At 44.3% G+C, this 25,746-nt stretch overlaps 2 protein-coding genes across 3 annotated transcripts; both read right to left on the bottom strand.

The window, feature by feature from the left end:
- Positions 1–7,034: 7,034 nt before the first annotated feature.
- BUB3 (BUB3 mitotic checkpoint protein) lies at positions 7,035–17,948 on the bottom strand. Of its 2 annotated transcripts, none has more exons than XM_082673659.1 (8): positions 17,870–17,948; positions 17,227–17,421; positions 16,534–16,603; positions 14,574–14,725; positions 11,914–12,072; positions 10,069–10,246; positions 9,610–9,826; positions 7,035–7,380 (listed from the first exon to the last, which is right to left on the bottom strand). In XM_082673659.1, the coding sequence occupies exons 2-8, from the start codon at positions 17,419–17,421 to the stop codon at positions 7,371–7,373; spliced, it is 981 nt and encodes a 326-aa protein (XP_082529785.1). In that variant the 5' UTR covers positions 17,870–17,948; the 3' UTR covers positions 7,035–7,370. The 2 variants fall into 2 exon arrangements, with proteins under 2 accessions (XP_082529785.1, XP_082529784.1); XM_082673658.1 differs by lacking the exon at positions 7,035–7,380 and adding an exon at positions 7,387–8,616.
- A 4,169-nt stretch (positions 17,949–22,117) lies between these two features.
- HMX2 (H6 family homeobox 2) lies at positions 22,118–23,886 on the bottom strand (the record flags this gene model as incomplete). Its single annotated transcript, XM_082674235.1, has 2 exons — positions 22,118–22,674; positions 23,619–23,886. 2 exons carry the CDS (start codon positions 23,884–23,886, stop codon positions 22,118–22,120), a joined length of 825 nt encoding a protein of 274 aa, XP_082530361.1.
- Between the last annotated feature and the right edge of the window lie 1,860 nt (positions 23,887–25,746).

The raw sequence follows: 25,746 nt of genomic DNA, 5'->3' as shown, positions 1-25,746 counted from the left end.
CATGGTTTCCATCGTTACATCCTCAAACTCAGTAAGAAACACTTCTATCAAGAGTTACATCCTAGGTTTGAAGAACTCACATCCTGTGAAGGAAACTGGAAACTCTTAGATGGGTCAAGCAAACTCTACACTCCCCCCCACCTCTGGCTGTCATTCATGTAGCATACATACATTTATTATGGTTTCCCCACCTGTAAAATAACATCACTCTCATTTGTTTGTTGTGAGAGGGAAGACTATTGAAGGAAATAGTGGGAAAAAACTATGGAAACAATAGTGTCCTTTAGAAGCGATGATTATCAAGTCATTTAAGGACTCTAAGCAGGAAGAGGTAAAGCATTTCAGTTTTTATTTCAAAACTTCATCCACTGAAATACTTAATATAACAAGTCCATACTTGCAGAAGCTGAGAACCTTTGCCTTTCGAAAGGAAAGAGACATCAGGTCAGGCCATGTCAGCATGGGGATGAGCCTCAGAGAGCCTCTCAGGAAGAGCTGGAGCCTCAAGTCCCTCACGCACCCCAGGACACCCAGCTAACTGGGCCAGACCTCGGTTTCCTGACGTCTAGCCCAACGCTGTTAACCCTACTCCACATTTTCCCAAGAAGTTGTATTTCAGGGTAGAAATTTTGCTTCAATATTTTCCCAACATGTTCCTCTTCAAAGTTACTAGACTTGAAAAATCTATACACCATCCAAATAATCAGCTTACTAAGACGCATGTTTTACAATCCAGTGGTGCCCACAAACACCTACTGTTTTTCTGAATCTCCAGAGGTATGTTCTGCTTAAATGTGAGCTGGGCCCAAAGTGAGGACAAGGGCATCTCCTAAGCTACTGCCTGGCACAGTGCATGTGTTTTTGTTTTAATTACTGGAAGTAAAATGTGCTATTTCACTGTGCCCTCAAAAGGCCCAATTATTATGGCATAACGCAGGCCACGTCAGAGCCAATGCTTGGTCTTCAGGCATGCAACGGGCTGCTTTATCCATTGCCACCCCCATCGCCTGGACCAATGGCACAATGGCGCCCCAAGCATCTACTTCAAAAACCCACCAATGGCCTCATTTTCCTAAGTCAACTTTTGCACAAACGGCTTTCATTATCTGCCTATTGATTGAAGGAAAGGAGAGAGGGCAAGAGGAAGAAGGAAGTGAGAGAGGATCAAAGGAACAACAAAAAAAAGTGAAGGACTATATGGTCTGAATTACAGATCCGCATGATTAGCTATAAGCAGTGGCCAACAGAAGACCCTGAAGGGTGTGCCATTGTAACCTTCAGCCTGGCACAGGCTTCTGATCCCTGAGGGCTATGAGGCTGTTGTGAGAGATCCCTGGTATTTTTTCCAGCAAGCAATTGGCAGTGATGGAAGATTACATTAGAAGAACAGCCATGATGCCATGTTTTCTATGAGGCCCTCAACATTATGAAGCTTTTCAGATCTCAGTTCTCTAGGTGTCCAAGGAGTTGGGATACCCATCATTCAGTAAGTTCCCACATATGTCAGACAAGGCTCGTTTCAAACTGGTTTCTTCAGTTTCCAGTTCCTGAACTTTATTTCTGGAGAGCCAATAAAAACAAAGATGAATCCCCTTCTCCCAAAAGTAATGACAACTCCACCCACATATATTATAGGCTTAGCCTCTAGCACAGCTGCCACTCCCTCCAACATGTCCACTTCCCTCTCCTGCCAGGTTCTTCTCTGGAGTTACCAAAAAAGCAGAACCTTTCACAGGCATTTTTGTCCCTTTAACTGCAAATCTACAATTAGCTGCTCAAGGCAACAAGTATTAAAAATAACTTTCCCTACTCTTATTTTTCTTCTCATCCACTCCACAAGAAGCTCTAATCAGGGAGAAACCAGTCCAGATTAAAAAGATGAAATCAATCAGAAAGGTTGGCAAAACAGGTCTAAACATTGGCCAAAAGAGGAAACAGGAATAATCCCCTCTTCTGGGCTCTATTCATTTTGGATCGATAATGAATAAGAAAACCTTTTCTGAAATTTGGACTCTAGCCAAATTAAAATTTTGCCTTGATAGCCCAATTTAAATTTCAGCTTAGTCCTACTATTTCCCAAGTAATCCCAAGAGGCTAGTTTTTCTGTTTCCACAGGCTTGTCCCCAAACTGTTTTCACTATTTTCAGCCAAAAAGTGCTTCTTTATAAATATTGAATGTGCCCAACCCCAGTTATGCAGATGGTTATTCTACTGCTTCCAGGCAGAAGTCCTGTTCAAAGTACAGACCAAATATTACTACTATTATTAGCAATATTACTACTTTTATATGCTAATTTCCATAAAGGAGTCTCCCTTCAAGAATTAAATGTATTCCCTCTGATCTCATTTGCTTTTCCTCCTAAGACAAGTCAATTTATCGCAAATTCTGATAGTGAAGTCCAAATAAATGAGATTTCTCTTTCTCTTCAATAGCTTCAGATTTGAGTCCAAAACGAAACTCTGGATAATGCCTGGCAGGCACAAGCACAGGATGTTTTGAAATGGCACAAATGGTAGGTCTTATTGCAAAGTAAAGGTGAAGCCCAACATTTAACAAAGCACATTCCGTTAACATAAGTAAAGTAAGCAAGGAAGTACCAAGCTCTGAATAAACAGTGCCCATTCTAACTTGTGCTGGTAACTGAGGTCCATGTTCACCTGATGAACAACAGCAACTAAGGGCAACGATCATGGTCACAGCCTAATGGGTAACATCTTTGCCCTCCATTCCACGACCCCCTTCACGTTAGTCACATACGGAAAGCTGTGCTTCTCCACAGTATCACCAGTGATCTTGATGAACTAACAGTGAACCCAGCCGGAGGGCTGCTTCTACACCCAAAGCTTGAAGGCAAACGCTGCCATTGTTCCCAACAAGGGCATTTCTTTAAATGGAGAATGCTAATAACTGACTGCCATGTTAAGCTGTGAAATAATGAAAAAAACTGAAGAATTTCTGTCTGGCAATTCAGTAAGAATGTTAGGGCTTACAGGCTGAGGACATATGGGTAATGTAACACTAAAGACAAATCATCTAGGCTCTTTAAGAATACATGGCTGATGCTAAGAAAATCTTCAATTGCCAAGTGTTTTGAGAATTATGAAGTGATGTTATAACAAGGTCAGGAGTCTAGGTACATAGGTTTTAAATTACTGCAATAGTCTGTAACAGAGTCCTATAAAGGGATGAAAGGTACTTCGTTACCACATTGGAAAAGCAAACTTAGGTGCTTCTGAGACCAGTAGGCATAATTCGTACGGCTTCCTCAGGTTTGTGTTAACTGCACAAAGTTAGCTAGGATGGTCAGAGGTGAAAGAATATTTCTTGGGAAATTAGTTAATGAAATAAACCACTGGAAATGAGCCTTCAATTACTTCAGTCTGACACCCTGCTCAGTAAAGCAAAGCATTTCTTTTTCCATTTCTCTATTCAAGTCAGGTGACTGGAAAAGTCATCCCACCAGTGGTGTATTCAAACAAAGCAAAACAAAATACCACCAATTGCTTTTCATTTAAAGTAAGTTCTGAAAGCTGGTTGCCAAATCCTGAGTTATACTAAACAAGCAGGCTAACTCATGCGTGTTCCCCCAATTATAGCTCTCTATAAATCACAGTAGAGTCCAGTTTTTACGTTCAGATTTCTTTACATCAGGACACAAAATAATTCCCAACTAAGAAGCCAATGCCCCACGACAACTCCGTAAGTTCTGTGGGTATCCGTCAAAATGAAAGCATTGTTGCAACACACCACTGATCAAGGGCAAAGCGCCTTTGTACATAATGGTCCAGTCAGTATTTGTGGCCACCAGGCTCAGCAGCTCTCATTTCTCTTAGCACTAGTCCCAAAGCAACGTAGCCAGGTGCCACTTTGAAAGGAAAACTGCTACAACTAGTCCTAATAGCTTAAATCAGTACTTTCCCAAGTGAAAGATGGGCTACCCAGAGATATTTCAAAGACTGAGGAGGGGAAGTCACAGGAGAGAAGAACCATGAAACCAGAGCTATGGTTTCCTTCCTAGATGGCAACAAGGATGTTTTATTTTTAATACACCTAACCTATTGGGTACTAGTAACACACTCATCTATTTTCTTGGGGAAAGAAGAACCACTGTTAGATTATGCAGTTTTCACCCTCGAAGACCCAACACATCAGAGAACTGGTATTCCTTTTGTCATAGTGACTGATCTCATAGTTCAAGAAAGGGGGGCACTCAGGGGGACTTTCCTGACAGTCCAGTGGTTAAGACTCCACACTTCCACTGTAGGGGGCACGGGTTTGATCCCTGGTCAAGGAACTATGATCCTGCATGCAGCCCACAGCATAGCCTAAAAAAAAAAAAAAACCCTTTCCTTCTACATCTTATTACCACCACCTGATGTCAAATAGGGGTCGGTTCATTCCAGAAAACAGTATACCATTTATGCAATTTTTTTTAAACATATACAGGCAGACCTCGTTTTATCACGCTTCACTTTATTGTACTTGGCAGATGTTGCGGTTTTTTTCTTTTACAATTTGAAGTTTTGTGGCAACCCTATCTGTGCCATTTTTCCAACAGCAGTTGCTTACTTCATGTCTGTGTCACATTTTGGTAATTCTCACAATATTCCAAACTTTTTCATTATTACTATGTTTGTTATGGTGATCTATAATCAGTGATCTTTGATAATACTCTTGCAAAAAGATTACAGCTCACTGAAGGCTCAAATGACGGCTAGCATTTTTCAGCAATAAAGTAATTAAGGTATGTACATCGTATTTTTAGACATAATGCTATTGCACACTTAACGGACTACAGTCTAAACATAACTTTTATATTCACTGCGACACCAGACACCTTGTGTGCGTCCTTCACTGCTGTAATACTCACTTCATCGCGGCGGTGTGTACCGAACCAACAATACCTCCCAGGTCTGCCTGTATATGGATACTTCACGAGCATAAAGGCATAAGTGAGTACAATACTTAAGAATGGAAAGTGGAAATGTGGTGAGACGGGGTACCAATGAGGCTTCAAACATGTGCAGTGTTTTATTTTAAAACAAAGGGAAGTAAATATGACAAAATATTAACATTTTAAAATCTGGATGGTGGGTTTATAGATGTGATTCTGAGTTTTTCTGAATGTTTAAAACAGCTGATACATGTTTTTAAAAAGATGAATATACTGACAAATTTAAGAACCTGGAATCCCACAGATATCTAAGAACATTAATTTATGGAAAAGAACAGAACCTGAAAAGACAGCTAATAACTGAGAGCAATGGATTGAATATTTTTTCATCCTAAGAAAGCGATGACTGTGTCAGGCATGCCCTAGTCAACAATTTATATATTCATTTATAACTCCATGAGTTAGGGATTACTTTCATTTCACAGATGAGGAAACTGCTACTCAGAAATTAACTTGGCCAGTGATGCAATGAATTAAACAGCAAAGTTGGGATTCAAAGCCAGGTTCAAAGGCTGGACTCCAAGATTCAGGCTGTCTCATATGGAACAAAGGAGTTCCCCCAACTAACATACCTTTAAGTTTTTACACGGTGGAACTCAGACCAGATATTGCAGCCACCAGAACATTCCCACCTACCTGTCAGAATTCCCAGTGAAGCCAGCTCCACCCCCATTCTTCTAAGAGTACCTTGACAGTCTGCGGTCCCTTCCTGGTGATCTGCAGGCCTTGGAAGCATAGAGTCTTACAAAGTGAATGAAGGGGAACGGGGGCGCTGGAGGGTCTCAAGCCCAGCATGATAAAAAAGAGCAAGAGTTTTAAAAGTTCTGTGTGGTACAGAGCTGTTTTTCAAATTAGAGGTGGAAAGGCATTTGTTATAAAATCCGTTCAGGGGGCCATAACGAGAATTTCCTAAAAAGGAAGGAAGGAAGGGAACTGATGTGTCACATGTACAAAGGGCAAGTGATGCTTTACACGACTGTCACCACTATACATACTGTACTGACCTCTGTGTGTTCTGGACCGTGGTTTAAATGTATTTCTTACTTGGGTCACAACCGAAAGGTTTGAAAGTCACTGCTCTAGAAGACAGAGCATTTAGGGCCCAGACTGGAGGCTGCTGCATTCCGCTAGATGGGCAGAGGGGACCCTTTAAGGTGGTGGGATAGTAGCAGTAGAAAGAAAAGAAAGATAAACAGAAGAGACACTTAAAAACAGAGAAGAGAATCTGGGTAAGGGAAACCAACGAAAATGCTAAGGTGTTACACCTGGGTCATTTGAGGGGCAAGGTGGCAATAATCATAAACAGGCCATCTGTGAAGAAGAGCTGGTGAAGAGGTCCACAGAAGAGGCAGTAGACACCTTTAAGGTGAGATACATTGGTTTCAAGAGACAAGAAGACATCGCGATAGAAAGACAAAAAAAGTTCTGCCACGCCATGCCCTCAAAACCAGGTCCCCCACATTGCTTTAATTTAGTCACCTTTTACAATACTATATTAATTCTCTTTCAGCTAAACAATGTTTTAAATTTATGCTCTGTCCTCAACCAAGTGGTTATGACTTTAAAAAGCACATAATCACACTAAAGAACCAATACCATCAGTTAGTGTCTGGCTATTACATTATTTACCATCCCAAGGGCTTCACTTTGATTTAGCATTTGATGGATAAGTACAGACGGGTCTGTCACTTGGCTGCAAGTGCGCCTGCTGGCTGCATCAGCACCGGGCTGGGCAAGCTGCAGGAGCCCGGCTGCACCAGCTACCGGGAGAGAGTCATGCCAAAAGGCGCCCGGCAGCTGCCATGCAGTCTGTGCCCATCCCGTGAAGCTGCACAGTTGGCTCGAGGGCCCTGCTGATCCAGCGAGAGGGCACGAGGGAAATGGCAGAACTCCAACAGATCACTTTATCCAAGACTGAATCCCCAAAGTACATCAGAATAGACATAATTAAATGAGGCAGTGTGGACCTAAAGGTACAATGTCATCCCCACCAGGCCCTCGATGAAGGGAGTTTTGCTTTACAGAAGCCTTTTTATGAAGTAAATTACATTAATTACCAACATTTAAAAACATCCAACATTTAAGGGTTCTGAATCTCTGATTTATTAGACAGCATGGAATTAACAGGTTTAGGTTATTTTACAAAAAGAGCTCAAACTGCTCATACACAGCAACTGGGCTTGCTGGGGGAAAACAGTTCTTCAGACTACTGCAAAAGGACACAAAGACTCCTCATCCTACACACAGTCAGTATGAAAGGGCACACAGACAAGTTTTTTGCAAGACAGAAAACAGAGAAATCCACATACTAAATAACGCGTCCACAATGACTATAACACATCCCTTAGGGGATAAGCATGTAACTGTAGGAAGCAAAACAAAGCTTTCCATAGAGAAACCACTTTCACGAGATGATTAGGTGGACCTGCAATGAAGAAAATACATTTCAAAAGATGGGTTCAGACTTACACTAAGTTTTCACTGAAATACTTACAAATAAGACCTTTCTCTGTATCAGAAGAATTTTTTTTAAATACATCATGGATAAAATAAATTTCAGTAAAGGTCCAAGTACCATTCAGAAACATACATTTGCAAATAATATAAATAAAAAACAAAAAGTGTGACAACAAAAATACTATTTGGTACTACCCAGAATAGGCCAAGCTAAGTTCATGTTCTGCTTCAGGGCATTATATTGAAATGAATCTCATTCTCACTATAATTTTTTTCTTTTTAACCTTAATCACCAGTGGCTGGGTAACTGAAATGGACATGAGAACTATATAAATGTCAGAGAAATATGTAAACCTCATTAATGTTTCCAAAAATTCATTTAGAGATAGAAACAGGTCCAAATAGATGCCTGTCTAAATGTACTGCAATTACGTTACAATTATTTTTCCAAATACACAGATATGCTCTGTCTTTTCTCAGCTCATTACTGACTCAAACAATTTGCTCTTCTGGGATCAATTGTTTGCTAATAAATAATTGTTTACAGTCACAAAATGATGTTAGGAGGTTTTCTTATTAGTTTTCCTTCTGCACCCTAATAAGATTGAAAACGAGCTGATTCCCCAGAGTCTAACCTTAACCTCGCTTTGTTTCACAGCCCAGGAAATGATGACCCATCTGCTTCAGAAAATAATGGACGGCCGAGAGGAAATATTGTTTAATTGTAGATTAACCTCCTCATGAGGCAGTCTGAAGCAGCTTTAGAATTAGCAACTATAACCAGCAAGAGAAACAAATGGCTCAAGAGCCTTTTTCTCTACCATTTAAGGTCCACAAAGAATGCAAAGGGGGTTTTACTACCTACATTTATTCACAAACATTTATTTCCACAATAGAAACAAACACCATCAAGGTCAAAACTGATTCTCAAAAGTGCTGTCGCTGCCCTCAAATTCTGTTTGTCCGAATACCTTTAAATGCAGCAAACCATCAAACCATCTCATGCACTAAAGAAAGTGTTTGTTTTAAAAAAAGCAATAAAAACCTCTTTTCCAATATTTTCAGGTTCTTATAATATTAAAATTAAATTTTTTCCCTGGTTTCTTTGTTAAAAGTAATAAATCCACCATTGGGGAGTACGAATTGTTTTATTATCATCAACATGGCACTTAAGTAAATGAAATCTTGTCAAGTACATGGTGACCTACAAGTTCAAAAGAAAAAAGAACAGCATGAGATCAAAATGGCCAGCCAGGACAAGAGATACAAAAGTGAGAGATTAAATGCAAACACAGCCCTTTATCCAACAGGCTTCACATGCTAAGTCTGTTCTAAAGTCAAACCTGTAAAAACACACGATATTGAGTATTTAATACTCTGCCCCCTTCTCAGGGACTCAACCAATTTAGCCAGGGGACTCTATACCATTCTAACTCAGAGAGGTACAGGAATCCTGAAAAGTCAGTTATTCCATAAATATTTACTGAGGACTTCCTTCCAGGGCCTGAGTAGACAGGGCCAAGGAACAGGACAAAGACTCTTGGGGGTTGGTATTTCATGGTTAAACAAGTGCCTAAGTATCAGGTTTCCCTAAAGCCTGGAAGCCTGGTGCAGGTAATTAAGTAAAAAGCTTTGCCCTAGGTACCAAAAAATGGAAATGGTTCCTCTCTGTCAGCAGTTACAACCAAGAGCCAAAGACATCTATGAAAATTTCGAAACTAAGGAAATCTGCTATCGCAAGCAAGGCCATATTACTCTGAATTTCCAGTAAGACCTGAAGGTCATTCATTTTGTGTAAATATTAAAGAAACAACCTCTGTGGAGAGGGAAGATTTTTGGTAGTTCAAATTCTTAAATATCTTAAATAGAATTTGCTAAATTATTCTTGAATTCCTCAACTTAATTTTGAAGCAATGAGCTAGTAATAACTCCAGAGATTCAAATAATAGTGCCTATTCAAGAAGAATGAGAGTTTGACATTCTTCTCTACAAAACAACTAGGCACAATTTTATCCATCAGACGTCTATCAACCTACGGATATTGAAAGCTTGGGAGAACAAGATAAAATCAACTCCAACCCTAGAGTCAGCTGTAATATCGAGCAGGCATCAACAATGCTATTCATGAATTTAGAAAAATTAATAAATCCTGGGTTGAATGCAAGAAAAGGCTCAAATACAGGTGAAGCATACTCACTTGGGTTTTGTTTCTGCATCTGTCACTTGGCGAATGAAGATACCATCTTCGGGATGTTCCGTGTCATCCATTTCATACATATACGATGACGCTATTGCAAGTGTAGTCCCATCATTACTGAAGGCGAGTGACGCAATGCTGGTGGGGTACCGATGGAACTGGCACAGCCGCTTTTTGTTAAATGGATCCCAAATATTTACAAATCCATCAGAACCACCTGCAAGTAATTTCAAGAGTTACAACAGTCCTTAAAAGCAGATACAAAAATAACCATTATTTTAACCATTTTTAAGGTCACAGAAGTTACATTTTCCCCAGGGAGTATTATACCAGATTTTCTTCCCTTTAAATATCATAAAAAGCAAGCACAATTTTTTAAAACTGCCCAAGTACAAACGTGCACTGTTCAATTAATAGCAAAATGATGTTATCTTAACAACTAGATACAGGTTAGCATACCTGTGGCAAAGGTATTGTGGATGTTGTGAAACGAAATGGCGTTGACTGGGTAAATTTGCTCAATATTATTTTCTTTCAGTCTGTGACACTTGAAGGCATACTTCTTCTTCTGTACCTCAGGGCTTGGGTCCAAGTACTCAACTGCCACTCGGCCTTCAATAGAGCTTAATACATAACCCTGACAAGAGGAAATCAGAGGACAAAAATGGTGAATCCAGCTTCCAAAACTAGGCCTGGATTCCCAAACTCAACCCAATTCCAAAATTCAGCCCACAGTAAAGAAAGATGATTATTTTTAAAATGAAAAGAGAATACGGCCAGGTTTTAACCACGTGTTTAAGCTGTACTAACATAGTTAAGGTCACTCCAAAGTTTAAGAACACTTATATCTGTTTTATTACAAGTAAATAAATAAAAGGCCACCATCACTTGCCTTCTTCATTCTACCAGTACCCTGCACACTGCAATCAAAAATGTTGAGTTATTCTGTCAAACCTCAACAGGAATTTTAAAGTGTTTCAGTATCATTTATTTGTTGTCCTGTCCAGAAGGGGACTAGAATTCATTCCATCAGCTGGAATATGTTTTTCTTTGCTCTACGCCTCCTCACCTCTAACAACTCTAAGAGAATTGTGTCTCCTTCACTGAGGGTACCAATAATCCAAACCAAGTGGAAAACCAGCCTTCCATCTTGGTCATCCTGCCTCTCGCATTTAACTACACCAAGTCAAGCGTACACACAAACCACACAGATTTTCAGTGATGTTCAAACGTGGCTTATAATTTCAAACCTTTCCTAACTTTGCCTCGAAATAGTATGTCAAAGAAAGTAAAAGATGAAGATAAATATGAAATCTATATTTTTAATTTTTCAAGGTATGAAAAAGATTTACTCCTAAAAAACTACTTATGGAGAGAAAAAAAATCAATAAAATGTTACTTTTAAACTTCCATTATAAACTGGAAATAAACTCTGACGGAAAATTTTAGATAGAAGACATGATAACATTCATAAATGCAAGCATATTTTAATCATGCACTTAAATCTCTAAAGTTTCACATAACTGCAATTCCTTATCTTCAATGGAAATTTACAATATCCTGAGAAGAACTGTGATCACCATTTGAGGTACTAGCCTTCTGATAAGCACTAAGGATAGCCATTAGATTCCAAAGACACCCACTGTTTTTAATGACTTTTCCTCTTGTAAAATTCCTACAGCAGCTGACCCCACCACCAACTTCCCTTTGAACTTTAAGGATTTGGGGACATAAGGGCAGATTAATAGTGTCACCTCATCTAGTAATGATGATGGGAAGGGTGACCTACCCTGTTCGTCATTATATGAAGGACAACGCCTCTCTACCCTCAATGGCATTCTTTTAGAAAAGAAAAATCCAGGTCTGCTAGCAGACTGACTAAACTCTATTAGCATTAAGGTAAAAAGAGGTGCAAAAAAAAAAAAAGAAAGAGAGAGAGAACAGCAAATTCCATAATCCTAAATTTCCAGATTTAAATTTGAATTCACTGTTTTGTAAATTAAAATACCTGCAAAACTCTGATTACTGTATACCTGTCAAGCATCCTGGACTAGCATCACCAAGGAATCTGAAAACCTCTACTCTAGCCACTGGCAGATTACTTATCCTCTCTGAACATCAAAGCTTTCTCTAAAATTGAGTTAACATACCACCTTTTAACAAAAGGCTGTCAAAAATTTACAACAAATTCTAAATCACTACTCAAAAACAAAAGCAAAGCTTTAAAAGGCAGTGACCAAATCATTATCATATAAGATCCTCTTATTTTCAAATTCCCCGGGCACAGGGAGGAGAGGTCAGTACCTGCTTGTTTGGAAATGCTCGTATGCAGCGAGTCTGGTACTTGAGGCTGGACTCCCGGCGCTGCTGCACGTAGCCCATGTTCCGTAAGTCCCACACCAACACTCTGCGGCCTGCGGTGCCCACAATCAGCCGGTCTCCAGACACTGAGAGGGTATACACCTTTCAAGAAAGACCAAAACTTGCTGAAAATCATCTGCTTGCCTGCAAATGGCATTTCGCACCAAGATAAAGTCCACTAATCATAAAACCATAAAAAAGTTAGCTGATCAGGTTCACAAACACAGGTACGAAATTTTAAATGCTAGTTACACAATCCAATTGGCACAAAATAATAAACACAAGATATTCTTAATACTTAACCAAGTATCACATAATGCACATTCTAATTAACTCTCCGAAAGCATCTCTGAAACAATTCTCTTCGTTACTAAAACAAGTTAAATTATTATACAGTTTTTACAGCCCTCTTGTTTCATTCAGTGACAATATAAAATTGTAGAAAATACTCAAAAAGGAGATAATAAAGCCATAAAAACTCAAGATAGCTTTCAATGGGCTTCTGGCTTTTCATAAAACAATCATTTTCAAAGTTATTTTTCTATGACCACCTTTTGGAAGGATATTTCATGTTGTAACTCTAAAAATCTTGACTCTCCCAGCTGTCACACTGAATAAATAGGCCTTCCCAGGAAGAGTGAGAGAGCTATCATTAATTAGCTTCTTAGTTGCTTTTGGTGGAATACGAACTCAAAATTAAAAGACAAGGATAGTGGTCTGGCACATGACAAGGCAAATTCTTATACCCTGACGTCATACTGAACACTCAGGACAGAGTTATCTTCAGGGAAAATTTAAAAAGCATTTTATTCCCTAAAAGCATCTATCTTTTTCCCCTCAAAACTCCTTTTCTTCAATATCAAAACAACTTCCACAAAAACATTCCTTTAAAACAAATCACAAAATTTCCTGCCAATAAGCATTTAAAGTTACTTATTTTCAAATATGTTATCTGGGGACTAAACAGAGATAGCAAATTCATGAAAATGGTGGCAAAACGTATGTTCCTGATCAGGTTAAACCATTTTTTTAAAGTCTAGACTTCAGGTATATAACTATGCCCTGATCATTACTTTCAATTAATAAGCAACTCATCTAATATTTTAAAACCTGAAAAATCATTATAAAAAATGAAGAGGCCTCATGACATGGTAAGATATCTCTTTAACATTCAGTAATTAAACCTTATGGTTAGTAATCACTAATACGTTAACCACATACCACCAGCCTGGAGGAAAAAAACAAATTGGGTTTCACAATGTAACGAGTGGACAGTCTCTACAATCTGGCCTTTAAATTCAACAGCTAATTTGACCAAGGGAAAAACAAGAAATTTAAAAGATTCAAAACAGTAGATTTAACACAAGAATATTTCAATAACAGACATATTAAGATTTACCGCTGTTTATTCAGAAAACATGTTTGCAGAAAAACAGAAATTAACCTAAGATATATGAAACACCAAATTTTAAGAAACACAGAAAGAGATCAGTTGATAACAGTACAATCAGAATGGGAATTTTATCTTAAATCTTTACTATACAGGTGACACACAAGCTTCTAAAAGTGCTTTCTATCCCCACGAATCATAAATCAAGTAAAAACACTGTCATGCTACTGACTAGGTATATACATTTATCAAAAACAATATTAAAAAAAGTGACATAATGAACCTTGCTGAACCAATAAGCAGCTTGATTCAGTGTGGCTGTCCATTATATGATATTCGGTCAGCAATTTATCACAGCTCTTAACACGTTACATACAACCATAAATCAAAACCAGAAACAATGCAATTATTTTATTCTGAACAAAGGTCTTGCCAGGAGTAGATTCGAATGTGATGTGACAAAAATAATGGCTCTTTGGATGCACTACGGTATATAATGACAGCTAACAGGAACTGAATAGTATATTTACATTGAGGAAATAGACTCAAGTGAAGGATACCTTTAAATTGCTAAAACAATCAATCTTTAAAATTAACTACCACCTGATAAAGTCTGATAAAGGATACAGCAGGAATGCTCAATTACATTTCCACTGTACAGATAAAAAGATTACAATAATACACAAAGTTTCAGTTTTAAGAAGCTTCCTTCACTACAGCCTTCAAACTACATCTGTTAGTATTAAAAATAAATAAACGGTAAAAGCCAGGGAATATAGGACATCTTTTTCACTAAACTTCAAATGATAACCCATTTCACCCTCTTAGTCAACGCAAGAGAAACCTCAGGTCATAAGTGAAAATGAGTGATGCTCCATCCCACTTCCTGGTTTGGGGCCGTCAGACCCAAATGAAGGCAATGGAACAGTCTTTGCTAAATGACTTCTCTGAAAAGTTGCTTCTCAGCCCTAGGACTGAAAGCGTTAATACATGGAAGTGGGTTTAGGACTAGTGCTATCCAGTACAAACACGACAACTGACAGAAAATGTTGACCAAAATACCAAAATTAGTTTTCCTTCACATATTTAGCTGAGTTTGTAAAACAGACTCATCAACTCTTAACCTCTAAATTGAACATCATATTCATCAAACATTTATCAAGTCAAACCACCCCAAGGACCATAATTCCTGTTACGAATATAAAGAGCCTACCTTTTCAGGCTGAGAGAAGGTCCCAGCGTTACAAGGGGTTCTGGGATCCCACAATTTAACTGTCTGATCCCAACTCCCAGTAACCATCACATTCACTTCTGGACAATATTCAACACATCTGATAGGGGCATCATGGGTTCCAACAAGATTTTCTGTAGGAAAAAACAAACCAACAAACCACACCTAGCTTTACTAAACAAAGATTCCTCAAGTGAACAATAGAAGGAAACATTCATCGCACTGTAACCACTGTAACAAATCCGCTTCCACCCACTCAATGGAACTACTACACACAGAAAAATTTCTCCGCGACTACGAAAGTCATCCTTTCATCTCTGTTCACCTGACAGTGCACAGCTTGATTCACTGGCATGGTAATACCAAAAGCTGACTTCAGTTTCAGATTACATTAAAATGGTGGCATATTTGTTATTTTCCTCACTGGATTCTAGATTCCTTCAAATCAGGAACCTTGTTTAACTCTATAGTTCTGACTATCTGGTACAGGTTCTTATACACGGTAGGTGCTCAAGAAATACCTGATGAAATGAACCAACAAGTGGAGAGCTCTGGTCAAATGTATCTGGATAAAACTTACCAAGTTAAGCTGATGTTTCAAAGAAACTTATTTAAGTGGTAACAGGATTATCTGAGAGCTGGGGATGAGGAAGGCAGGGAGTCTTATGATTAACCCACTTGGTTTTCATGGTGGGTCAAATTTCTAATACACAATTTCTTTCCTCTCAGTTTCAACTCTTCACCCTATCTGATTCATTCATTCAACTAACATCTACTAAATGTCTACTATGTGCCAGAATCTATACCACATGCTAAGGATACAACAAAGAACAAACAATATGTGGCCCTGATCCTCAAAGAGGAAAACTACCTGTTTAAATACATACTTTTTTTTCTTGTTTAAATGGTATCTCGTGAAGTTCAGCAATGACCTTCTGAGAATAAACAGCTAATTCCCTTAATTATGGCCTATAACTTCAAAAACTTTTGTTTCCTTTTCAGTGCTTTTTTTCTCCTGAGTTTTCAAACAAATAGAACCTAAACCTGCAAGCTAACTTCCTATCTAGAATAAGCTGCTAGCAAACAAAACCAAACACCTGCAGTTGTAAGTTACATGACAAAACGGCTTTCATGCAAAAGCCTCTTCTGACTGGATCCTTCTTTATTTTTTTTTTTGGATAAGATATAGTGCCCATCCTCTATCCATCCCACTGTCCAACTCATCCTCGTTAGTCCTATCTCTGTGCCTTGCCATGTCCTTCAAGTACATCTATGTCTAACGTACGCATATACCAAAAAAAAAAAAACCTCCACTAGAGAGCTCTGTGTATTCGGGTTCCATTCCAATCTCTGCTCTGCTCCAAAGTCACCACAAAAATGTGGGTAAGTTATTTCATATCTCTTAGAAATTAACTAAAAGAAAATGTGTCATCTTGTTCTTCATTCAATAAACGCAACTGAAGCATATTCTATGCTAAACAATTATACAAGCGGGGTTAACATGGTATCTGGACAGGGTTGGCTATTTTATAATGTTAAATTTTTTAAAACCTATCTTCCTTCAGTCTAAACTAAATTAGTTTCTGAAAAGAGAACGCTGAAACATCAGCACTGTCCTGGAAAAATCCTACTGAAAGGTAGTCCACTGCGGGACCCAGTCCCCTTCTGAGGGCAAGGGAAAGGGCAAATACTTAAGTGCCACTTCATGTAAACACTGTGGATGGAGATCATGAGTTTCACTGATAAAATACATGCATAATATTTTGTGATTGTAATTTAATGGTTATCATTTAAACGAAAAAGTCCTAAATTCAAGCCATTTTTACTTGTATCTAAGCAACTTAGGAACTAAGCAATTCAGGAACTACTCTTCATGAATAAACATTTACAAGTAAGCACTAACTAAGAAAACACTGAACTGGTAAAAATGTGGCTATGTTACCTTGATCAGTGTTCAAATCATGCATTTTCAATTGATGGTCTAATCCCCCACTCCAGGCATGTGTTGGATCCTACAAAATAAAGGTGCAAGTCATTTAAAACTTACAGAGCTTTAAAAAGCATTTTAAAATTCCTGTTTCTACAGCCAACTATCCAGTTTATGCTCAGGACGAGAGATACACTGGGCTCAGCTACTCACTGTAAACAAACAAAAAAACAGTACAAAAAATAAAGCAAATTAAGGAGCTGAGAAAACTACTACGCCAGCAAATTAAGGAAGAACTGTTCACCACACTGGCTGACAGTCAACAGGCATTCCCATGTACTCGCAAACAGACCTTTCTTTTAACAAGACAGCCAAATGTTACTGTCTTGTTGTGAGTTTCAAACACATTACGTCCAAAAGGTTTGCAAAGTTGCGCCATTAGAACACAAGGGGAGACCGAGTTCTTGACGTCTGCAAGTCCCCAGCGCCAAAAAAAAAAAAACCCCCCACACACACAAAAAAAAACAGAAACAAACAAAAAAACAGTACCTGGGGCTCAAGGTAAGTGCTGGGGGAAGGGAGGGGAGCTATCCAAATGACCCCACCGACAAAAGCCTCAGCCCAACAACGGAAAACGGATACTGTTGACCAGGAACACCATACCGAGACTATTAAAGGGGGGCAGAAGCGGAGGCGGAGGACACCTACGTAGAAAGCGCAGTCCAGGACGGCGCCGGTGTGCTGGTACTTGAGCCGCATGGAATTGGCCGGCACATCGTAAAGGCGCACGGACGTGTCCCAGGAGGAGACCAACAGGAACTGGGAGGTGTTCGGGCTGAACTTCACCGAGGAGATGCCGTCCTCGGGTGGCTGGTTCAGCTTGAACTCGTTAGAACCGGTCATCTACAGAACAAGCGCCTAGTTAGAGTCCCCAAGGGTCCGGGGGCTGGACTCGCCGACGGCGCGGCAGCGAGGGGGCCCCACGGGGGCCGGGCCTAGGGAAGGCCGCCGACACGGCCTCTGCGCCTGCGCGGAACCGCCGCGCCCGCCGCGGTCCGGCCTCATCTTCCCCCACCCCACCCCACGCCGCCCCTTCTAAGCGCCCCAGCCGGCCGCGTCGCCGCCACCGCACCCCTAACTCCAGCCTCCAGCGTGGCCCGCCGCGGGCTCCTGCACCCCGGCCTCCCCCACTGGGCCTGCCGCCCCGCCTGCTCCTGAAATAAAAGAAAACCTGTGGAAGAGGAACCGGTTCCCAGAGGACGGCTCCGCCAGCTCCGGGCCCGGGGGGCGGGGGGTGGTGGAGGGGTTCCCAGAGAATTCGCTACTGCGCCCGGCCGCCTCTCCCCGTTACCTTAGCTCCTTCTGAAGCAACTTCGCCGCTACTCGCCGCCGCCTAGCTTCCCTCGTAGCTCTCGCAGGCCGGACGAAAGGGGCGGAGAGGAAGTTCCAGCCAATGCCTGCCATTGGCTGATTTCAAACGCCAACGTCTCGCTCTAGGCAGCCGATTGGTCCGCCGGGCGTCAGTCAACCCAGGCAACCTGTTCCGGCACAAAGGCGAGTGACGGCTTTTCCGGTCACGTGGCCTCTTTTCACCACCAGGCTGAGGCGCCAGCGCAGGTGCCGGACGAGTGAAAACTACAACTCCCAAAGAGCACCGCGCCAAGGCTGCGCTCACGCCCTCGCCCCTCCGTGTGCGGCACGCTGGGAAATGTAGTCTCCCTGGGGCCGCCGCCTGGCCTGTCCTCTGAATAGTAGGCGGGAAAGATACTCTTCCCAGTTGACTCTTGGGGCCCTCCCCATCTCAGTTAATCTCTCAGACACAAAAACCTTATTTTGGTCAGTACTTTTATAGAGCTAAATTAGTTTCCCTTCCACTGCACATGCATATGCCTATGAAGTTGACCAAAATTGGAATTGAGAAAAAACTATTTGCTCAAATGAAGTGTATATTTTGCCCTACTTTTTTCTCATTTTCCTGGACATTCCACCTATGAACCAGGCTCTCACATTTCCCACTGTCGAAGATCTACTGACCTTAAAGATACTCATCCTTATTTATACTCTGCTTATCTCTTCATTCCATTTTCCTGCAAACATTTATTGAGCACCCAGCGCATGCCAGGCCTGGTGAGAAAACCGGGAAGATGCATTAATCAGACCGATTCTTGCTCTTGAGGAACTCTTTGTCCAGAAGGTTGGACAGACTGAGAAACAAATGATTACTCTGCAGTGTGTTAAAGCTCAAAAGCCTCTTTGAGACATATGTTCAAGTAGGGCCCTAAAATGACACCTACAAGCTTCTCTCCATCCACCCCCTCCCACCCCAAGAACTCGCCAGACTTGCAGGCTCGGTTTGCTGGATTTTCTGTTTCTAGAATCCTCCAGAAATAGGAGAATCAAGAACGTTGCTCCTGTAATGAGAAATAATTTGGTCTCCATGAAAGAAAAGCAATACTTAATTTATAACTAGAATGCTGTGACTCAGTTACTCTTGAATATCAAAAGTGCACTGAAAATTTTCAATTTAATCCATGCTATAACCTCTTTTTCACAGGCTTTTGTAAAAAAAAATCTTATTATTAAATGATCTTGTATGAAGTGGGAGGAAACTGCTGAGGTTAAAGTGTTTAATTTCTACCTTGATAGAGAAAAAGTGTTGTTGGTCCTTATGCATTCATATATGCTGACTCAGGTGCACTTTTTTATGAATGGTGACACAGTAAACACACAACAACCACCCTTCTGCCCGGTGTATTGATGATATTCCTGTCAAAAGGACAGATTCTTGCCCTGTCTCCTCACCAGTCCTCATACTTGGTTCTCTCTCCTCTTTCAACAACTTAATGGCTAGGTTAAGAATTTTAAAGTGCAGTGCCTTGCCTCCATTCTAATTTTGGCTAAATAATTTTATCTCCAAATAATTTTATTTGGTTCCCTCTCCCAGTTGTTTATTTAATTCTACTAGTGTTTCGAGATTCTGAGCATGAATTACCCACTAATAAAATCTAAGCGTATTTCATTAACCAGTGTGTGTATGATTCAGGTCCCTCTGGGCAGGCAGTTGCAGCCGGACTCGATTTGAGTTTTAAGAAACGTCAATCTTTTAAATCCAGTTTAGAGCCTGAAAGGAGGCTGATGATTTTGCTGCTTATTCAAATGAATTGATAGTCTTGAGATAGGAAACCTGGCCACAATGGAGTCTTGAACATTTCAAATCCACATGCAAAGCCATGTGTGTGTGTGTGTGTGTGTGTGTGTGTGTGTGTGTGTACTTAGTTACCTATAAGAAAGAGGAATTCCTAGAAACTAATCACACTGTTGGATCACCTTTGACTACTAATTTCTGGATTAGTAAAAACAGTGAAGTACCCGCTATATGACAAACTGGAAAATGATCATCCCTAAAATCTTAAGGGCAAAAACCACTCTGCCATTAACTGCCTACAGGAAACAACTTCCTATGAAGGAAGTAAGCCCAAGAAGGATATAGTGACCCAATACTGTGATGTAATCTATTGAAGTGCAGACAAAAATGATATGGGTGAAATATTCCTATTCAAGTAGTTCCTTGAAGGCAGTTCCGTTATTTCTGCATGGAATATTCAAATAGCAGTTTGAGAGGAAAGAAAAATTTAAAGCAGGTTTCTGGAAAGAGAAAACTTCATTGAAATATGCGTACCAAATAAATCAGAAAAAAACAGATCCAGTGTCAATTCTGTTTTCTCTCTCTGACTAGCCAATATCTAGCATAGTTTTCAGCAAGTACTAGGGCTCAGTAAATATTTATTGAATTGAACTCAGTTGAAATGAAATAAATGCAATTGACCTCACAGCACTGGCACATGTGTTCTTGAATTTTATGAAATCTAACAAAAAAATATGACCTCACAAATGGACAAGACACCAGGCATTTAAGACATGACACTGCGGGTCACATTGACGGGTAACAGATATCCTGCATACTTTCATAAAATGCAGATAATTTCGATGCCTCTCGGCTCAAACAGACAGGTCTATCACGCAAATATTCCCCCTCTAGAGGATGGGATCCGGGCTCCGCGCTGCCGACTCCCGACACCTTTGCAGCGGCTAAGGAGTAGCCCGGGGCTGGAGGCAGGAGGACCCGGGAGCTCGCCCCACGTGACACCGAACCATCAGCATCCTCAAAGCTCAGGCAATTTTTTTTTCTGACGTTTTACAAGGAACAGGTGGCTGCGATCTAACACTGCGAGACTGCGATTTGCATGACACTCGGCACGCGTCTGTCCTCTCGGTGCCGCGCCCGCCCAGCCAGGGTGAGGCAGCAGGTGCTGGGGCGCCGAGGTCCGTGGGCGCGCAAACCGCGCACCAAGGTTCCATTCAGTGCCCGCTGCCACGTACTCGCCCGCGACCCGGCCCCTTAGCCACGCACAAGGCAAACTATAAACAACAACAAAACAGTGTGGGGAGGAGCCTTTGCCTCCCGCGCTTTCTTTGCCTAGTCTCGCGCCTCATCCCTCTTCAGCCGAAGTGCTGCCTTTCCGCGACCTGTTCCCGCACCGCGCGGCTCGGAAACTGTGAGCGCGCCAGTCTGGGGGACGAGCAAACCGGGCTCTATACCTGATCCAGGCAGCGCCGCCCCACCTGCCCTGTGCCCTCGGAGAGGAGGCTCCTGTCACAGGTTGGACCACGACGCACGGCGCCCTGCTGCCGTCAACCCCGGGGCGCTCCCAGGGCTGGAAAGAAGCTCGTTCCGGGAGGCAACTGCTTCGGCAGTGAAGCCTGCCGCCCCCCGTCTGTACCTCTCCGCGCGGGCTCCAGAGTTGGGTTCCCGCCGAGGTGAGCCTCCGCCGCGCGGAGACTACGGGCACCAGCTAGTGGAAAGGGGTGCGCCTTCAGCCCACGTGCCGCCTCGGCGGGGCCAAGGTCCCAACCTTTAACCTCTGACCCCCGCCCCACCTTCCACGGGGCTCGAGCCAGACCTCTTCTGACGCCCGCCTGCAAGCTCTTCCATGGAAAAGCGAGAACACCTGCGCGTTAGTACGCCGGACAATCAATTCCACCAAAGTTAGCAACGATGCTTAAAATGTTTTATTTTTTTCTTTTTAAAAATATTTACAGATCTGAAATCTCCCCCCCCCCATCTCCCCTACCCATCCTCGGGACAAGGGAAACGAAAAGAGGAGTCGAGATCATTGTTCGAAGCCCCCAAGGGCTGGCTTGGCCAGCCGTGTGTGCGTGTACATATATACAGGTGTATATATGGGGGAGAAGAATGTACCTGGTCTGGTGTTTTACTGCTTTTTTTTTCCTACCGATCAATGTCGATCTGGCCGAAACTCCCTTTCCCACCACCACCGTAGAACATCCCCTAGAACATGGTTTTCAAAACGTATTGGTTTGTTTGGGGTAGAAAGCAGATGATCTGGCTGGAGGAATGCCGATAAATACGAGAAACAATCAAAACAAAAAGTAGGGCAGAGGCCATAAATAAGAGGTAACGAATACACATGGTGTATCTCGTAATATTTCTGGAAACGCGCAGCCCTGGCTCCGGAGTGGGGGCAGCCCGCGCCAGGCTGGCGGGGAGCGGGCGGGCGGCGCGGGGCCGGCGGGCCGCTCAGTAGTCGAGCTTGCTGTAGAGGTTGTAGAGAGGTAAGGCCGAGAGGTTGCTGCCCGGGTAGTAGAGCGGCGCGGGGAAGGCGAGCGAGCGTGGCACCGGCACGCGCAGCAGCGAGCTGTCCCGGAACACCAGCGGCATTCCCACCAGAGTCTGCGCCGACGCGTGCGCCATGTTGGCCGCCTCCAGCTCCGCGGAGAGCTGCCGCTTCCACTTGTTGCGGCGGTTCTGGAACCAAGTCTTGACCTGGGTCTCGGTGAGCTGCAGGCTGGAGGCAAGGCAGGCGCGCTCCGAGCTGCTCAGGTAGCGCTTCATGTCGAAGGTGGACTCGAGCTGGTACACCTGGCTGCGCGAGAAGACCGTGCGCGTCTTCTTCTTGGCCGCGCCCGCCTGCTTCTCGGCGCCGCCGCCGTCCCGCGGTCGCTCGGGCCCCGGCGACGGCGAGCCCGCGGGCAAGAGCCTCTCTTTCTCTTCCTTAAAGTCTGGGTGCGAAGAAGAAAGGAAAGGCGTGCGCTCCGAGCTCGCCGGCCCCGCGCCTCCGCTGCCCTTGGGGGTACCTGGGGAGTGAGAACAAAGAGGAAGGCCATGGAGTTGGGAAGCCTCAAAGACCCCCAGCTCTCGCCGGAACCAGGGAGTTGGCAGGCGCCTGCAGCCTTGGTCCCATCTTCCTTGGTCCCCACCCCCATCCTCTTCTCTCCCTCTCGCTGAAACCCAAAGCCCGGCACCCGCCTTTTGAAAAGCAACAGGACAGGGATCCAGCTACTTCGAGTCTGGGGTCTCTGTGCTCCCAGCTTCGTGAAAGGACGTGTGGCAACAGGGGGAGGAGATCTGGAGGGGGGACATTAGCATCATTTTAAAAGATGATTTTGCCTTGTAACTGAACTGGAAGAGTTCCCTGAGCTTTATAGTGTGGCATCATTTCACAGGCCGTTTGTTCTGAAATCACGCTAAGGACTAACGCGGGGCTCCCCTTGGTCAGATGTTGTAAAGAGGAACCATCTACGAAAGGCACCATTGTCAATCATCTTGGAGTGCTAATCATTCCGAGGAGGAGGAGAGAGAGAGAGAGAGAGGCAGAGGTCGAGAGAGCGGAAGAGAGAGAGAAGAAAAAGACGCTGAAAGAGATTGCGGTAGAGAAGGACCGACCGCTCAGATCCGACTTCCAGACTTCGTGTGCAGAAAGTATACGATGTGCAAAGGGGATATTGAGGGCACAGCCATGCGTGCGGCAGGCCCTGTGCCCAACCCACTATGGTACACTCTCCCTCCAACCCAACCTTCCCCAAAACCGCGCCGCGCCACATCTGTGCTCCCGGTTTCTTCCCGAGCGCCCGCCGGGCGGAGGAGTCAGCACAGAGCGCGCGTCTCCTCCCCTCGGCGCTGCACCCCGCGCGGCCGCGGCTCTGGCCAGGCGAGGGGGGGGGGGCGACGCGAGAGCCCCCGCACAGCTTCCCTCCCCTAGAGCTTGCTCGCTGCTGACCCGGGGGCGTGCGATCCTTACCCAGGCAAGGAAAGGGGATGGGGGGGTGGTGCTTGGGGCCGGGCTCCTTGGGGCCGTGCGGGTCTGGGCAGAAGCAGGCGGGTGCCTTCCAGCCTTCGTCCGGCTCCTCCTCCTCCGAGGACACGGACAGGCTGCGCTTCCTGGCCGGCCAGCCGGCGGGCTCCCGTGGCGCCTCCGAGGGGCCCCCGCCCAGGATGGACTGAATGGTGAAGCTGGAGACGCCGCCGGCCGCCGGACACCCCTTGCCCGCATCTTCCTTGCTTCCCATCCTGGGTTCATAAGAAATCGGAGGAAACCAAGAACTCCCTTTAGAGATGATCTGGGTGGAAGGTGGTGCAGGCAGGCAGGCAGGCAGGCAGGCAGGCAGGCAGGCGGAGGAGGTGGGGGGAGGGGGGAGGGGAGCCGGGGGAGGGGGGAGGGGAGCCAGGGGGAGGGGGCGGCGAAGCTGGCGAGGCGTCCCCTACGCGCGGGGGACACGCGGGCACCGGACGGCTGCGCTGGGGTCCGTGCCCGCCCGGCTTTAGGTGCGGCCGCCCAGCCCCGGCGCGAATGCCCCTTCCTTGCCCGCCAGCTCGCCGAGTCCCCGGCGGCGCAGAGGTGGCGCGGCCTCATTTGCATAGAGGTTACTCAGACGCGGCCAATCGCAGCGCCGCCGAGCGGCCCCGGAAAATTTCAAAAAAGCCCAGGCCCCGCATGCAGCGCCTGTGCTCCCAGGAGCGCGCAAAGAGCCAGCCTGGACCGAAAGCAACATAGATTCCAGCCCAAGTTCCTACCCTGTGTGGCGACACTGATCGCTCGGACCCCTGCCCTCTCGAGAGGTAGGGGCAGTTCGGGGCTCAGCTGGAGTGACCCGACGCCTCCCATAGGCGACGGGTCCTCGAACCCTCAGAGGGGCTCACAGGCTGTTCCACGACCCTCCCCAAACTCACTCCTTCTCGCCTGGGCAGGCCAGCAGGGCTGGCACCCCGCAGACCGCTGCGCCCGGCGCAGGAGGCCGGGGGGCGGGGGATTTAGGAGCGTGCGCATAGGAACTGATGCTCTTTCCGGGAGCTTACCGGGGAGGCCTGGGAGCAGACAACTTGGGCCCTTTCCCGCCTACAGACCCCAACCCTGTCACAGGCCCAACGGGGCTGCAAGATCGTTGGGGGTGCGGGAGGGAAGCCCTAGATCTTGTTTCAAGAGATTCGGGTTCAAGTCCCAGCACCCTCATTTCCATGCTGCGTGAACTTGGACAAGTGAAATCCCAGTCAGAGCCTCACTGCCCTCCTAGGCTATATGAACTTCTCATTAATATCTCCCCTTCACCTGTTTCGAGGATGGCTTTAGGTAGGAATGAAAAAGCACTGGAAAGCCTAGAATCACTAGGAGCTCATTGTAGGTCCTCTGTAAACCTTTGTAAACAGCCCAAAGCTCGGCCTCCTCTTCCATAAGTGACTCTCACTTTTAGGCAAATATTGGAGGTGAGGGAATTGCTGCAAAAAGAGAAGCGCTTTGCTCCAGGAAAGGAGAGAAGGAGGTGAGGATAGCGACATGGTTTTAGAATTAGACAAAGTGTATTCAAATGGCTAGGTGACCTTGGACAGGATACTTAAACTTTCTGAGCCTCGGTTTCCTCATTCCTAAAATTGGGGGGAGAAGCAACGATTACCTCACAGAAGCTGTATGAGGTCAAAGTGCGTAACTCTGAGCACAGCTTGCGGTGGGCGCTCAATTAACCATATTTCCCTACCTCATCCTCACGGCCCCCTCAAAGCCCTGACTCTTGTTCTTTTAATTCCCAGATCAGCTGGTACTGGATGTGGAACCAGTCTGGCGCAGGCAAAATGTTTCGGGGGCACAGCTGTCTACACAAGCGTCGAAGAACCGAAGGTGGAAGCAAGGCTCCAGGGCGCTCAGGCAACCCCACCCCCTGGGTCTGAGGCCTCGAGACCGCTCGACCAAATGATCCCTGGAGCCCTGACCCTAGGGTGCCCCCCAAATGCAGCCAAGGGTGAGAGGAGACTCTGGAATCAGTCCCTACAAATGTCCAGACTCTGCATCATGACGGTGCAGTTCCCTCCTCGCCCGCGCCGCGCCCGGGTTATTGAGCAAAGCGCTTATAATATCATTAGCCGCGGTGAGTTACCGA

The sequence above is a fragment of the Grampus griseus genome (assembly GCF_964374135.1).
Source record: "Grampus griseus genome assembly, chromosome: 16".
Lineage (NCBI taxonomy): Eukaryota > Metazoa > Chordata > Mammalia > Artiodactyla > Delphinidae > Grampus > Grampus griseus.
The sequence above is the reverse complement of the archived record's forward strand: the minus strand, read 5'-3'. Positions and strand labels throughout refer to the sequence as shown.